This window comes from Anomalospiza imberbis, chromosome 1 (genome assembly GCF_031753505.1).
Source record: "Anomalospiza imberbis isolate Cuckoo-Finch-1a 21T00152 chromosome 1, ASM3175350v1, whole genome shotgun sequence".
Lineage (NCBI taxonomy): Eukaryota > Metazoa > Chordata > Aves > Passeriformes > Viduidae > Anomalospiza > Anomalospiza imberbis.
The window spans coordinates 5,581,133-5,596,532 of NC_089681.1; the positions used below are offsets into that span (position 1 = coordinate 5,581,133).

At 40.1% G+C, this 15,400-nt stretch overlaps 1 protein-coding gene across 2 annotated transcripts in view; it reads left to right on the forward strand.

Annotated features, from left to right (window-relative positions):
* Nucleotides 1-15,400, forward strand: part of COL22A1 (collagen type XXII alpha 1 chain) — a 224,222-nt gene that overhangs the window by 75,415 nt on the left and 133,407 nt on the right. For both annotated transcript variants that reach the window (XM_068180318.1, XM_068180320.1), the window contains exons 5-6: nt 7,077-7,188; nt 13,922-14,045. In XM_068180318.1, coding sequence (XP_068036419.1) covers nt 7,077-7,188; nt 13,922-14,045 — 236 coding nt within the window. The remainder of the gene's footprint in view (nt 1-7,076; nt 7,189-13,921; nt 14,046-15,400) is intronic.

Consider the following 15,400-nt stretch of genomic DNA (forward strand, 5'->3'; position numbering starts at 1 on the left):
TGAGAGAACTGGGGATGCTCAGCCAGGAGAAGGGACAGGGCCAGGGATTCTTTCTTACAACCTTCAGTACTTAAAGAGGGCTGAGAAGAAAGCTGGAGAGAGACATTTAAAAATGCTTGTGGCAATCAGGGGGGAAAGGCTTCAAACAGGAAGAAAGTAGGCTTAGATTAGATGTGGTTGAAGATCTTTTGAGATGGACACTTCAGCGAAATCTTAAAAATGTGCCTAAAATCTGGTACTCGCTCAGCTCTTGTCAGGATTTCTTTTCCTGTGGAGGAAGAAATGTCAGGTACAGCAAAAATACTATAGCAGATAATGGCTACTGTAACAATAACAGCAACACATCTGAATAAAGGGAATGGTCTCTCCTTTGGGATTCGGATTCTTCTACTCCAGCCCTGAATTGAACCACATCTTGGCTGTCCAGAAATAGCTGCTTTCAGCACAGAGCACTGTGGAAGACAAGGATGCCAAGTGTTTAGATATAGGAGAAAAAAAATATTACCTCATCTACCCTCTACCTTGACATAACTGATTGCTAGACTTATCACATTAAATACACCATGTATCCTTAATTTATGGCATGCCAGCATATTTTTTCCTCATTTTTTTACGTTATACATTAGCACAGAAATGAACTAAGGTAACAAAAATGAGGGCTCCTTACAGTGGCAATAACTTTGCAGACTACACTGGAGGAGTTAAAATGTTCACTGAGGGCATACAGGCTCTTCCCTGTGGGCATAGGCAATCTGTGAAAACTTAACTTTCAAGAGTGCAGAGATGTCAGACAAGTTCATGTATTTGCTGAAAGCCTCCCAGGTGTTACTGTTTTCCATAGGAATTCATACACTGAATAAAGTTCAGTGCCATTGACCATCCTCCAGTAAAAGTAGCATGAGCTGTTTTATCACAGGCTCCACAGATTGCTGTTTTCAGAAGTGTGAGTGAAGCAGCAGGTGGTGACAACTCCCCTGATCATGGCTATTGGTGACACTTCATCAATGCATTGACAAGGTTGATAATTCAGCTGGGAGTTTAAACAACAGCAGAGGATGGAGCATTTCCTGTAAAAGTTGCTTTGTTTGATATTAGTGCTCATGGCTGGCAATCCACTGTAGCAAATAAATTCCAGACACCACACTTGAGGCTGTGATGTCCAGTGCCTTTCCTGATCCCTTTCTCAACCACTTTCCACATTCCTCTCCAGGCTGCGGTCTCACCAAAAACTTTCACAATTAGAAGTAGCCCAGTTGTTCCCCCTGTGGGTGTTATCTTGGGATCCTTGGGATCCTTGGGAACACAAAGCAAGAGACTTTTTTCAGAAAGCTGTTTTGGGCAAAACAAGAGCCAATGACTCTGTCCTGCTTTGAGAAGCCTTTCCAAATGTGCTCACTGCTATGTTTTCTGGCTATTAAAACTTACATTTTTTGCTTTCTTTTTCTGTTTTTTTTTGGGTTTTTTTTTTTTTTTTTTTTTTTTTTTTTGTTTGTTTGTTTTGTTTTGTTTTTTTTTGTGGGTCTTTTGCCCTGAAGACAGGAGAGTCAGGAAAATCTCAACATGCACAACAGCTTCCGCCATGCTGCCCATATAAGATCCTTAATGGAGCCAGGCAGAAATATAGCCCATATTCAGAGCAACCAACCCTGGCCCCTTTAGTTGGGTCTTCAGATGAAAATCTTGAAACAAACGTTGTAGGATCACAGAATGAGTACAGAGCTGTTGGGTCACCCTTTGGCCAAGCTTTGAGGTGTTTGGTGCACTGTGGACATTTGTCCTGTAAAAAGAGAATCTGGCTGCATGTTGCAGTTAGATGATGTATAAATTGTCCAGTGCCAAGTTTTACCATCTTCTCCCTGCAACAGAAATATCTGGGTGTGTTTTCTGATTCTGGAAAACAGGCTGCTTCCTGTAAGGGGGTCATAACTCTCAAGCAGTGAGACATTCGGCTGATTTGATCAGCAGAGCAGTGCATAAGAAATTACTTTTCAAGCCAAGTATGCTGTTACAAATCTGAGCTTCTCTTTCAGCTGACTATTTTAATTTTAATATGGACTAGGGTCTGCTGGCTTTCAGGAGATGTAATCATGTTAGAGGGTTTCAGTGGCCACATATTGTTTTAGAAGCTGTAATGAAGTAAGAGGCTTAAGATCAAAGAGCATCTTATTAAATGCCATGTTTATGGCATTACTGATTAAGCAGTTTATGAGCCATTTGGGAAACCACACCTGCCCTGCTATACAGAAAGCCATCTTTTAAATCAAAGCAGCTGAGAACAGGAAAATCCTATCTTTCACCCTGTGCTTGGACATGGTGCAAGAGGTAAAAGCATCTTTGCCCTTGCTAATTTAGGCAGGCCTGTTCTTTCCCATTCACTTGTAGAGAAGACTGGGAAGTTACACATGGCATCTCATTTTCCATATGCTACTGAAAATATGGTGCCTCCTTGGTGATGGGAAAACCAAAGAATAGACTATTTCTGCTGTAACTCCAGCAGAGAAATGCTGTGTAACACATTTAACTCTTAGGGGAAAGATCTCATTAAGCAGTTTTTACTGCACTGTTAGTGAACAAATACTGCCAGGTGAAATGTCCTGGTCAGGTGTTGCAGAAATGATCACAGCATTGTATTTTTTACATTAATATTGTAATTCAAGGCTAAAAAGTCAAAATTAAAACTTCCATGCTGTCTCCCTCACAATCCCAGTTCCTTTCCTAAAGTCAAGGGAACATAATCCATGCAAAGGGCTTCCAGGCACACAAAGTAAACAAAATTACAGTAATAATAGTGGTAATATTAGTACTAACAGTAATAATACTACTAGTAGTTGTAATAGTGATGATAATAATATATTTGCTTGTCTTTCAGCTGAAACAATCTTAGAGGTTTCCTCAATTCACAAATTCATTTGGAGGTTTGCCAAGATGTGTTTGTTTCTTTGTGTGTTTCACTTGGGTAATCTGCCTTGAGTACTTTCTCAGCTCAAATAATATTTTAGGTTTGTTTCTTCCTTTGTTCTTCAGAAGAGATTTTGAAAATCATAGCTGGTTATTCAAGCTGAATTTAAAAATCTGCAACATTTACGCAATTCTGATGGCAAATAAAGCAATGTGAATATAAGTTATGTGGGATTTGTTAACATTGTCGTCCTCTTTACCTCTGCTTTACTCCCAGCACAAAATGGATAGCATTCCCTGTAAGCAGAATATATCTTAGACAACTTCGGTAAAAATTCCTGTCTGTATGAGCTGCCTTTTTGCTGAAAGGAAGGAGGCACTCCAGACAGGGTTCAGCCTGTCTTCAAGATGAGTTGTCTTAATAATGCCTAAATTTCTCTGCTGACGCACAAGGAAACTGAGGAAACCTGCATCCATCATATATCTCCTTTTCAGACAGCTAAAATTAGGTGAGATGCATTTCATTCTTGGCAGAGTTCTTAATTTTTTAGTGTATGGCCTGATGACAATTTTTTTTTGTAATTTTCTTGAAATCTTTCAATAAAAAGTGTCCCTTACCTTTAAGGGCTTTGGTTGTAAATAGAGTATCCAAGAGTGGAGGTTATCTCACCAGCTGGGCAATATTTAAATTTGGCACAGAATAAATTAATAGTGTGATTAAAGTAAAAAAACCTTTGCTTTTGAGTGTGGTCTCTGACACACCTAAGGACTTAACTTTTCCCTGGATCTACATTTAATCTTTCAAAGAGCCATCCTCATTCATCATTTAATTATAAATAGAGAAAGCAATTTTGAATTTGCCAATCCATAGTCTGAATAAAAGAAAAAAAAACCTCTATTATGATTTACTTTTATGCTTTATCCAATCCTAAATGTAAATGGGATTATGTTGTAAGAGCATGACTTATTTTCATTACATCAAATTCTGTTTGCAAAGTAGTTTTGATAGTCGTGTTTATGTTTCATGGTGTTGTTTAGGCTTTTAAAAGTGCATTTTCATAGGAAATTCAGGAAAAAAAGAAGAGATTGATTGAATCTGATGCTTGTTTCCACTGGAAAAGCATAGCAATGTGCACAGCTTCAGAGTTGCTCATGATGTGAACGTTCATTTGAGTTGTCAGAGATAAAAAGAGCAGCTTTGGGTCTGAACTAATGATGGGAAAACTTGGCAGGAACTTCTTGTCACTGTATCTTGCACTTGTGCATTTTTAGCAAGGGACCTTTACAAGACCTGTGAAGTGAGCAGGATTTCACAGCTTGGAGCCTCTGGTGACTGGACATAAGGATGTCACCTGGGCAGCATTTCAGCCTTCTCCATCCACAGTTCCTCTCCTGTTAACAAGTTCCTTGCCCAGTCAGAGTGGTCTCTTCCTGCCAGCAGCACTCAATTACTTCCCTGAGCTCCTGTGGCTGCTGTGGATGAGGGATATGTACTGCATGGTGGAATGCGCTCTATGGACAAATCATGGAGTTGTTTGTGACAGCCAGGAGGGAGCTCTCATGTTCTGGTGGGGTCTGTTTACCCTGATTTACAGCTGCAATCGTGGCTGATTGCAGTGTGTCAGAGGGGTGTATCACTGGAGTTGCTGCAGACGTGATTATGAGGTGCAGCCATGAGGCCCTGGAGCACTTTAACTGCTTTATTTGCCTTCCCAAATGCCCAGTAACAGCTGAAAATAGAGTGGACAAAAAGGAAAATCTGTTGACAGCCAGGAAAGTTATTGTAATACTAAAGGGCTCAACTTGGCACCAGACAGCCATTTCTGTCTTTGCAAACAATTAAGATTATATTTCCTCAGAAAAAGTAATTTCTTCAGAAAAAAGTCCAGAAAATTATGGAAGCGTTACATTTTATTTGCTGTTTGCTATTTTGATTGGGCTAGTTACTGGCCCACACAGGTTTTTGCAACTATTTATTCATATAAATGTGAAGAATAATATCATTAGGTTGGTGCCTTTTCCTGTTGAAGCTGCTTTCAAGCTCTGCAGTGCCTTTCAGCCTGCAAGGTTGAGGAGGACAACTAAGAAACCCAAGAATCTTCAGGCTTAATTTAATCACATAAAAATGTTTATCTATCCTAGAAAAGTTTTAAGAGCTCGTTAACTGAACAAAGTTTAAAGAACTGCCATAGTTTAAAAGCAATTTATCCAAATAAGCTACACTTATGTCACCAGGTTTGTGTGCTGGAATTACAAAACCAGGAGTTAATGTGTGTAATTGTGCATGTGTGAGGGGGAGATAATGTTGGAATAGCCTGAATAAAATTAAAACGCATATTCTCTGCTCAGTTGCTCACAACCTGCTGTTTACAGTGCCTTTGCCTCTAACTCCACAGTGTGTTTGGTTCTGGGAGTGGCTGATAGTTTGGATTTGCACCCTGTGGAGCCAGTTTGGAGCTAAAAGCAGGATGTTTGCATCCACACAATTCTGCACCTCCAGGAACTGGATGCATTTGTGGCACCATTGTACCCCCACTGTCCCTCTCAGGGTTTAGCACCTGGGACTTCATGTCACAAAACTCTGTGTTCCTTGTGGCTGGGACCATGTTGATTCTGGAGCTGCGTAGACTCACTTGTGGGTTAAGCTTTAAGTTTAAGATTGAACTAAATTTTTAGCTTAAGATTGAGCTAAAAATACCTTGTTAGAACAAAGTCAGAAGCTTTAGGCAGCTGTCTTCCACCAAGATGAATAGCTCATGATAAATGGTAAATTGATTGGACTAAGTTGTATTAAAATTATATGAAAAATGTACATGGTCAAGTTTCCTGGATATGGAGTTTTCAGTAAAGACCTGGACCATTGGAGTGGATGCACAGTGGAAGACCATGAAAAAGATGAGAGGTCTGGAATACCTCTGCTGTGAAAAAATTTGGAGAAAGTTGGGGATGTTCAGCCTGAAGAAGAGAAGGCTCCAGGGGGACTTTCTCATGGCCTTTCAATATATGAAAGTGTCTTGCAAGAAAGAAAGAGACCTTTTATCAAGGCCCATAGTGACAGGACAAGGGGCAACATTTTAAAACTGAAAGAGGGTAGATTTAGTTTGGAGATAAAAAATATTTTTTTTTCAATGAGGTTGGGCAGACACTAGGCCAGGGTGCCCAGAGAAGCTCTGGATGCCCCATTCCTGGAAGTGTTCAAGACCAGGCTGGATGGAGCCTTAAGAAACCTGATCTAGGGGAAGGATCCTTAAGAAACCTGATCTAGGATCATCCTGCAGGTGATCTCTGACCTGGCCAGCAGCGGAGCAGCCAGGGATGGGTCAGAACAACAGCCCGGGGAATCTGCGGGCACACAGGGAAATGCTCCGGTCTCGGGAGCACCACAGTGGTGTGGTAGCATGGAGCAGCAACAGAGAAGAGATGGGTGCAACTGAAGTGCCAAAACTGAAGATATTTATTAAATAAATAAAAGGGGTGCAAAACAAATCATAACATTCTGCTTCAGACGACCCTGCAGTGCGGTTGACGCAGATATATATGGTCTCTCATAGAAGGTTCCGGAAGCCTTCTTGCCAGTCACGGGCTGTTGATCTGCATGGCCACTCCCAGTCAGTCCCAGATTCCTTTGTTCTTCATGATGTCATCCGTTGTGACTTCTCCCGAGTCTTGGTGTTGGTAGTGGGACATTGAAGCACCTAGTGTTGGCTGTGTGGCTGTGTGGTCAGCTCTCAGCCCGTCCCCTCCAGGAGAAGCTCCCACACCTGCCCATGGCAGAGGGGTTGGAACGAGATGATCTTTGAAGGTCTTCTCCCACCCAAAAAAACATTCTGTGTTTTCTCTTCCTCTATGAATAAATGTTTCAATCTGCACCTCTGCATTTTTCTGCATGGGAGTTAATGAATTATGCAGCATCTTCAGGATGTTGTGGCAATGCAAAAATTAGCTACTGATTTTTGGAAAACTCTGCCCAAGCTTTTGACAGCTTGAATTTAAGCTTGGTTTTGAGTTTTTGGGCCAACAAGAACAAGACTCATTTCTGAAGTGCTGTTTGTAAGCTAAGAGATACATGTAAGTACAATTGGAGACATGTCCAACTACCTGAGGAATGTATTTTATTTATATTTCTGTAATGCATGGGATTGATTAATGTCTTTTATTTATATTTCTGTAACACATAGGATTTGACCTGATGGATTCGTTCAGTGTGAAGCAGATTTTTGGAATGAAAGAAGATGGGATTCAGAGTGCCTATGTACGGCTTGGAAGCTTTCCTGTTGTTCAGAAAACTGAGTGAGTATTCTGGGTTTTCACTTTATTTCTATCTGAACCTCTGCCTTACATTATTTGGTTCCTCTAGGTTAACTTTGTAGTAGTTAACTGGTACTTACAGGTAAATTTCTGCTTTGAGCAGCTGTTTCAGTTCAGCTGGCACAGAATATACACAACGTGGTCAAGAGTCTCAGCAGTAACTACAGCCTCCATCCTGGCAGAACACAAGTTGTGTTTGGTGTAGCTCAGTGGTTCTGAGAAGCAGTATCAAGACATTCACAGAAGAACTCAGGGTTACATAAATAGCTTCTGAAGGGAATATTGAATATCTCACTCCCATTGAGATAGAAATTTGCTAAACACAAGAGACCATTTGCTGGTAGATGCTGTGACCAGTTAGCAAATATGGATTCTGGCCTTGTAGAAGAATGAGCAGTTTTTAATCCTGTGTCAATATGGAGTCAGCACTCAGAGTCTTTTAGGACCTAAGGCTGCCAGTTGTGCCACAGTTTATCACAAATGTTTCTTTGGGTTGTCACTTGAGCCCTGCTAGCATTAGCCTTGAAAAGAGTGAGTGCATAATTTCATTGAGTAACTACAAGCCATAGATTGAATTGACATCATTAACATTTTTGCAGTAAATTTCTCAGTGATGGTTTGAACTTCAGCTTAAAAAAATCAATAATACTTATTTTCTTCCTTAGGGATGAGGACTGTTATTTGTTATTCTGTTTTTAGCTCTTTTTCTCAGCTCACTGCATTTTTGAGATTATCCTGTGAATTACATTTGCTTGATTTCGCAATTTTTTTTTCATACTGGAACCAACAGGATTGATGTGCTCTTTTTCCCTTCCCCTCTTTCTCTATGTTAATACAATTAAAAAAAAATCAAAATATGATATACTGAGAGGAAAACTGTGTTCTCTAGAGTCCATAAATGATATCAAGTGTAAGGGTAAATAGAATCATGATCAGTGATCTGATTCAATGCAGCTAGCTAAAGACATCTTAGGTTTGGGATATGTATAACTGGTCTGTGGATGGGAATAAACCATACACCTATTTCACTTGGATGGTAAGAAACCTATTTAATTTGTCTCACTGTGATCTCCGGGTTCTGGGTGATACTATGAAAAATTGGGCAATTCTTAGAGTATAAACAAGAATTGTCAAATATGGACTGATAATCTTCATATCACACAGCTCAGTAACCACTGCTGCTGTGTCCAGCCTTATTTTCCATAATTCAGTAGGTAGAAATGGAGTGAATGACAGTTTGAAGAAAATGTAATGGTGAGAAATCCAAGAACTGCAGTGTAGACAGGTAAAATTAAGAAGCAGCCAACAACTGAAGGGATCATTCTCCATAGGAACCTCTGGGAAATCAAAGCTTGGTAAAGGGTCTTTGAATAAGGGTCATGGTAGGCTGAAAGGCAGTGGCTACTTGACATCAAAAACCAGCAGAGAAGAAAGGCGTGCTTTTAAGAATGAATCTAATTAACCACTGGACAAAGCACAGATTACAGAGAGTTGTCCATTTGAATTCCTTTTTCAAAGTAAGGGTTGAAGAACTTTGTTGTTGTTGCTGTTTCTGTTGTTGTTTTCTCAGAAAGACTGAGGGAGTGAAGCCAGACCAACCAGCTATGACGGGTTTCCATCTGCTCAGATTACACCCATTTATTTGTTGTTGCTGCTGCCCTTAAAATAAGCAGAATATTTTATCACCCAGGACAATTAGAAGTAAAACATCCCTAATCTGTAGATTGAAATGAAGAAAATTCCTTTAGAATTATTCTAAAACATGGAATTTGAGGAGGACTTTCACATTTTCAGCCTTTTGTATTGTAACTTTCACACTCCTATAGTTTGGGAATGAGGCCAAATGAATATAACACCATGGAAGGTGCTTGCATATTTGGTTCATTTTAGCATTTGTATGCCAGGACTCTGAGATGCTGCATATAGGGTCATTGCTCACAGAAAATGAAATCTTGTAAAGCTGCACAAAACAGATAACTGGAATAATAAACCAAACAAAAACATCTGTCGTGGCTCACAGATAACCTCCAGCAAGGTTTAGTAACTGATAGCAGCATCTCATAATTAGATACAAAATCATTGACTGAGTAATATATGTAATTCACTTTATTATCTGCTTAAAGGATTTGTATTCTTTTATACAAGCAATAGTACTTTTACAAAATGCCAGATTAGCTGTCTGGGAAATGTGCCTACTCATCTTCTGATCTGTAACCTACAACTATGAACTTTCTTCCTCTTTGTGGTGAAACCCAGCAGCCAGAGCTTGGCTTCAGTCAAGGACCTGATCACTGAGGGACTCACAGGGCTCTGTAGCTGTCTGAGAACTGGCCCCAGAATCTGGCTGGTGGTTTTTCTCACTCCTTATGTAACTGGAGCTGTCCTACTGCTTGTTCATGGCTCCTCAGTGGATCTTCTGGCCAAACCTCTGCTACAGACTTCTGTTTTTGGATACTCAGGCTTGTTTCTCATTACTGGTGTCTTGCCTAATGCCAAGATGTTGGCTCACCCTTTTGTTCTGTATCTCCTAGTTGTGACTCCAGGGCCATCCTGCTGGCCATGTCCATCCTCAGTTTTCTCTTGCCTGGTCTGGTTCTGCCTGAGTTGACTGTGATCTTGGCTACCACCTCACAGAATTACATGATGCTTGGCCAAGATTCTGGTCATCATCTATTTGCTCTTTATATTGGCACAGTGTTGTACCAATGCAGAGTCTCAGGTTGTTTAGGGCATGATACCTTGGTGTGTTTTTCTGTGTCTCCTGATGTCAGCTTTGACTTCAGTCACCTGCCTTAGGTTTCTCCATGAGTTCCTGCTCTGGTCTTATTGTTTGTCCCCTTCCAAGAGAAGAAATTGTACAAAAAGCTACCAGAAACTCCCACACTGAACGTGGAACCTGTTGAAAGCTTCATTTTTTCTTACTTTTCCCAAACAAATATTTGATATTAAGAAGAGCAGAAAGAAAAAAACTTGTTCAGCTTAGAGAAGGGAAAACTCAGTGAGGGAGGATCTTGCCCATATGTATAAATATCTGATGGGGAGGAAGCAAAGAAGACAGAGCCAGAATCTTCTTAGTCATATTCATTGACAAGACAAGAAGGAATGGGAACAATTTCAATCAATGAAATCTAAATACAAGAAAAATCTTCTTTAGATGAGATGATCTCAAGAGGTCCCTCAGTGTCTCCTATTTCTAACAAGGTAAAGAAGATAAAGCATGATGGAGGTGGAATGATTGAAGGCTTTTTTGGTCTTGTAGAGAGTAAAGGACTGTAGGGAGAGCTGAGAAACACAGAAAAGACTGCAGCAAGAAGAGGAGAACAAGTTGTTCACATGGCTTCTTATAGAAAAAAGTTGTTTTGGGAAAATCAAATGACAGCAAGTGAGATTTAGGACAGATTACTTCTTTTATTACAGCATTTAGGACAGAGAAGGACAGGAAGAAATTACTTAGAGAGGATGTATCTATTATATCACTGAGGTTTCTGAAGTAGAAGTCAAAAAGATGTCTGCCAAGGATGTATGAGACTCATCCTTCTGTAGCCTTTTCATTTTCCATTCTTTTTTTTTTTTTTTCCTACTGTCATTCTAAGAGCCTCTGGTGATGTGAAGCATGTTTAAATGAACTGGCTTCCCCAGCTTGGTTTTGCAGATCTTATGGGTTACATTTTATATTAGTGGGCTTAGCTGTTGTAAAATTGATCAAATTACTCAAGTACATTAACTACACTCTACCTCACCAAATGTAAAAACCCTATTAAATGTTGTTGCATTCAGTGTTTGAAATGAGAAATAATAATATACTTTTTTTCCATAGTGTTATAGATGTAGGATCTCATGCTTATTTTCACAGATGAAAGCTCTTATTGCAAATTAAAGCATGTGAGAAGGTCACTATATATTGAAAACCAGCAATGGTTAAAAGAGTTTTCTGCCTTCTTACTAATTTTTTTTTCTTGTAAAAGTTGTGATTCACCTGACCTTGCAGTTGAGTTAATTGACTCTTAGAGTAACCTGCAGCACTGGGGGATTCTTTTGTCTTGGAGTTTTATAAGGGCCTTTTTTGCAATCTATCCTGTTGTCAGAATTATAGACCAAGGAGCTGGCAGAATGCTCCCTGTAGGTACCAGGCATCCAGCAAAGTTCCACAATATCGATCATCAGTTCAATTCATCCTTGTGTGAAAGAAGAACATAAAACATTTCTGGGGACAGCAACTCCTGCTCTTGGATCTGCAAGTAAAGCTGAATTTCTAGATGCAGATAATTTTTAAGTGAGGAAATAAGTTAAAACTGCTCAACTAAGGTTTTGTTATTTATGTAGCAATGCAGCTCCATAAAAGATACAGGGACCAATGACTTCAGAAACAGCTTTTATCACTTCTTCAAAGCAATGAGAGTGCCTTCAGATCTGCTTTCGTCATGAAACCTTTCTCTGTTGGGTACTTGCAGCTGGTTCCTCGGCAGCTTTAAAAATCAGTTGAGGATGGCAGGTAATGAGTCATTATGGCTTTCTGTCAGTTTAAATCTACCTGATGGGCTGTTTGTCAGCCTTGTGTGATGAGGTGTGGCCAGACTCACTGGGATGTTTAGGTACCTAACTCCCAGTTATTTCTGTGGGTATTAAACATCTGAAAACCCTTTTTGAAATTAAGCTTGCATAATGATACTCCTGTTCCCAGCTCAGAGCTGTCCAGAACCATAAAATTGTTAAGTCTGGAAAAGCCCTATAAGATCACTGACTCCAACTGTTATGCTACACTTCCATGTTCACCACTAAATAATGTCCTTAAGTGCCACATCCACACTTTTCTATGAATATTTCCAAGGATGGCGAATCCACCACTTACCTGGGTAGACTGTTTCAATGCTTGACTACCTGGACAGTAAAGAATTTATTCCTAATATCTAGTTTAAGGCAACCCTCCTTCCAGATCCTACTTCTGTTCACTTCCAGGTGCTCCTTCTGGCCCTTCTTGTAGATTTGCTAACTTCCAGGCAACTGTGACCTCCCTGGTTAAAAAATCTAGTACCAAGAAGTGAGACAGCCTTGTATCCTCCTAAAGGAAGGATTTCTTAAGGGAGCTAGTGGGACCCTGGTTCAGTTTTATGTTGGAAGAATTCAGAGAGTCTCTGTCTCCTCAGAGGGAAAACCAGCTTATAATGGTGCATATCCTGCAGGGGCACTATACAGCAAAAGCCACATTAGTGGATGAAACCAGAGTGTTCTTAATTTATAACTTGGCTGAAAAGATAGGAGATTCAAAGCACAGATTAAAATATTATCAAATATTTTGGCATTAGGAAAGACTGGATCTCAACCTTTGCTGCAACTGCAAAACAGTATTCTGGAAATTTAGAGGACTTTTTGCTTTTAATACAATTAAAGGCTTCTAGTTTTATGTGCCTTGGACTGTGCCAGCTTTTGCATAGTGATGGATTATGTTAACTATTCATTAGGACCACATTTCATAGTTTGTTCTTTATTAATTGCTGCCATTAGGTTTTGTTTTGTATTGAGTGCTTATGCCTGACTGCTCAGACGTCCTGAAGCAAAGACGTGATATTTATGAAGAGTTTATTTGGGAATGATCATAGGAGCAGGTTGGCTTGGGCTTGAAGGACAATGTTAACTGTGACTCTTCAGGTGGGAAAAGAGATGGCTTAGAGGCATTACAAGCAAAGTTTGAAAAATCATGGATGGCATAAAAGATAGAAAAAGAATAGGTTCATTGTGTTTTCCCTGATAAGAACTGAGTTAGGTCCTAAACAAAGAGCAGGAGGCTCATTATGCAATGGGCAGCACTGGGTGATTCCTTGTCAAGTGGTGTTGCGAATGTCCTAAGTTGACCTCAGTTCAAGGAGAGGATGCAGAAGTCTATATGAGATAAATCCATAAAAAGCGATTGATACAGAAATCACATTTGTTTCTGAATTGGACACCTGGATTCCAAAGATCTGGAGGTATGAGAGAGATGTTTTTTCTGTTTATTCTTATTCTTAGGCATCCAGTAATGGCTAGTAACAAAAAAAATAGGGATACTGGATTAGTTATCCCTTCTGTCCCACCCTGCATCCCCATGCTATGACAGGTTTTATGATGGAGTAGAGAAAAACAGATTTTTGGTTACTTCATGTGTTTGCTTACGTACAGGGGTTGTGGTGTTACACTGAGTAAATCTCTGCCTGATATGTTTTCAATGTTTGATTTGAGAAACTTCTGTTATCTGGGGCTGCCAGCTAAGGAACATCTTCTTGGAAAGACATGAGCTGTAGTGCCTGTTTTGGGGCAGACATTATAATATTTGTTGCTAAAATTTGATACATTTAGAGGGTTTTGGTGTTCCTGGCCATTCTCAGAAGTCACAGGTCTCCAGTGCATCTGGAACAGAACAGAATTTTGTACAGGTTTCAGGAACAGAAGCATGAAGTGAAAAACAACCTTTTTAACATGATGGATACTCAACTGCAGATTTCCATTATATTTTAGCCAATTTGAGAGCTTCACTATTGGAATGATGAAAGGGCTCCATAAAGGCAGAACCTGGAGGGCACAAGCTCATGTTCATCTCTCTTCAGGCTTCCAAATAAAGCAGATTTTTAGGAACTATAATGATATTTTTAGAAAGCATTGATGGGACATGGAGAGAGTTTTAGAAGTTTTGCTTTTCACTGCTAAGCCTGATACATTGCTCTCTTTCCCCTCTCTGTACCAGGGATGTATTTCCACAAGGCCTGCCTGATGAATATGCCTTTGTAACTACCTTCAAATTTCGGAAGGCTTCCAGGAAGGAAGACTGGTATATCTGGCAGATTATTGACAAGTATGGAATACCACAGGTAAGAGGCTCTTTTACAGCCAGCAGGAACAGCCGTTTTTGTTTTTTTTTGCCATGAGCCAGTTTTCTTGCCTTAACCTCCCACTCCTTTTTCTTGTGAACTGGCAAAAATCCTGTTACTTTTTCAGTGGATTTTGCTGCAAATAATTTACCTTTAATTCAAACCCCAAATAAATGTTTGTATATATATCTTGGTTGTTATTAGGATGCAATGAATGTGTTAGTTGGAAAGGGGGGACAAAAAAATACCATCCTTGCTCTTGAAACTACTGTTGAGTTTTCAGTTGTTTTGTTCAGATAGTTCTGCTTAGCAAAAATATTTTGCCTTTTCGGAAAAAGGTTGTCACATGGATGTACTACAGAGCAGTAAATTATATCAGGTTTTGCACAGCCTTCTAGGTGACTTGTAAATGCAATATGGGTTCCTGCTCTGGGTGTGGGTGTGACATCTGTTATAGCTCCAAAACCCTGAGTCCTGGCTGCTGCACAATTTGATCTAATAACTTTTTTTCAAGTACTCTCAGGTTCTCAATAAAAAAATACTATAAGCCTGTAGTAAAGGGCTGTCTGTCCCTACACAACATGTTCTTAGCAGCTTGGTAGAGTTTAGGTTTTTGAGGGTCCTTGAGGAGAGAGTGATTTGGAGGGGCTGTACATTTTTCTGCTCAGCACCAAATATAGTGGTGATGGCATTACCCAGGACTCTAAAGTGGGCTGTCAGCATGGGCTCACATAGCTGTGTAATTCAGTATTGCTGCATTGGGACGGGTATTTAAAAGGATTTTGGGAACTCTCAGTGAAGAATAGGTGCAGTTTGAAGAATTGGATAACTGGGTTTGAGACAGTGGTAAAAGGTTTATATGGAAGTTATTATCAGCTGTAGATAATGAAATGTGTTACTGTGATTTGTTAAATGAAATGTGATTTACTGTGCCACATGGTAGTTGCTGCAGAGGGAGAATGTGTCTATCACTCAGTAAATCTTGCAGGAAGTTGAAAACTTGAACTGCTTAGTTATGAAGAGAGAAAAACACTCAATATTTCCAGTAATAATTTCAAAAGTGCCTTAAATTATGGTGCCAGAAGTGCCTTAGAGCCCCATGAGCCTTGTTTCATGTGGAGTTGGTCGTGGTTTGGCTGCTCCCTTGCAGACCTGCACAGCTCACAGATGCAGATGCTCCCGAGCCAGCATTGATCCAAACTGGCATTCCCAGCCAGCACAGTGCTCAGCTGCACAGAGAAGTTGGGTCAGATGTGGAGTCAGCCTACCCTGGGCTCCTCACATCACTCACAGCTCGGAGCCAAGGTGGCCCAAACTCCTCCCTGCTCTGCAGCTTGTGGACACAACTTTCTTGG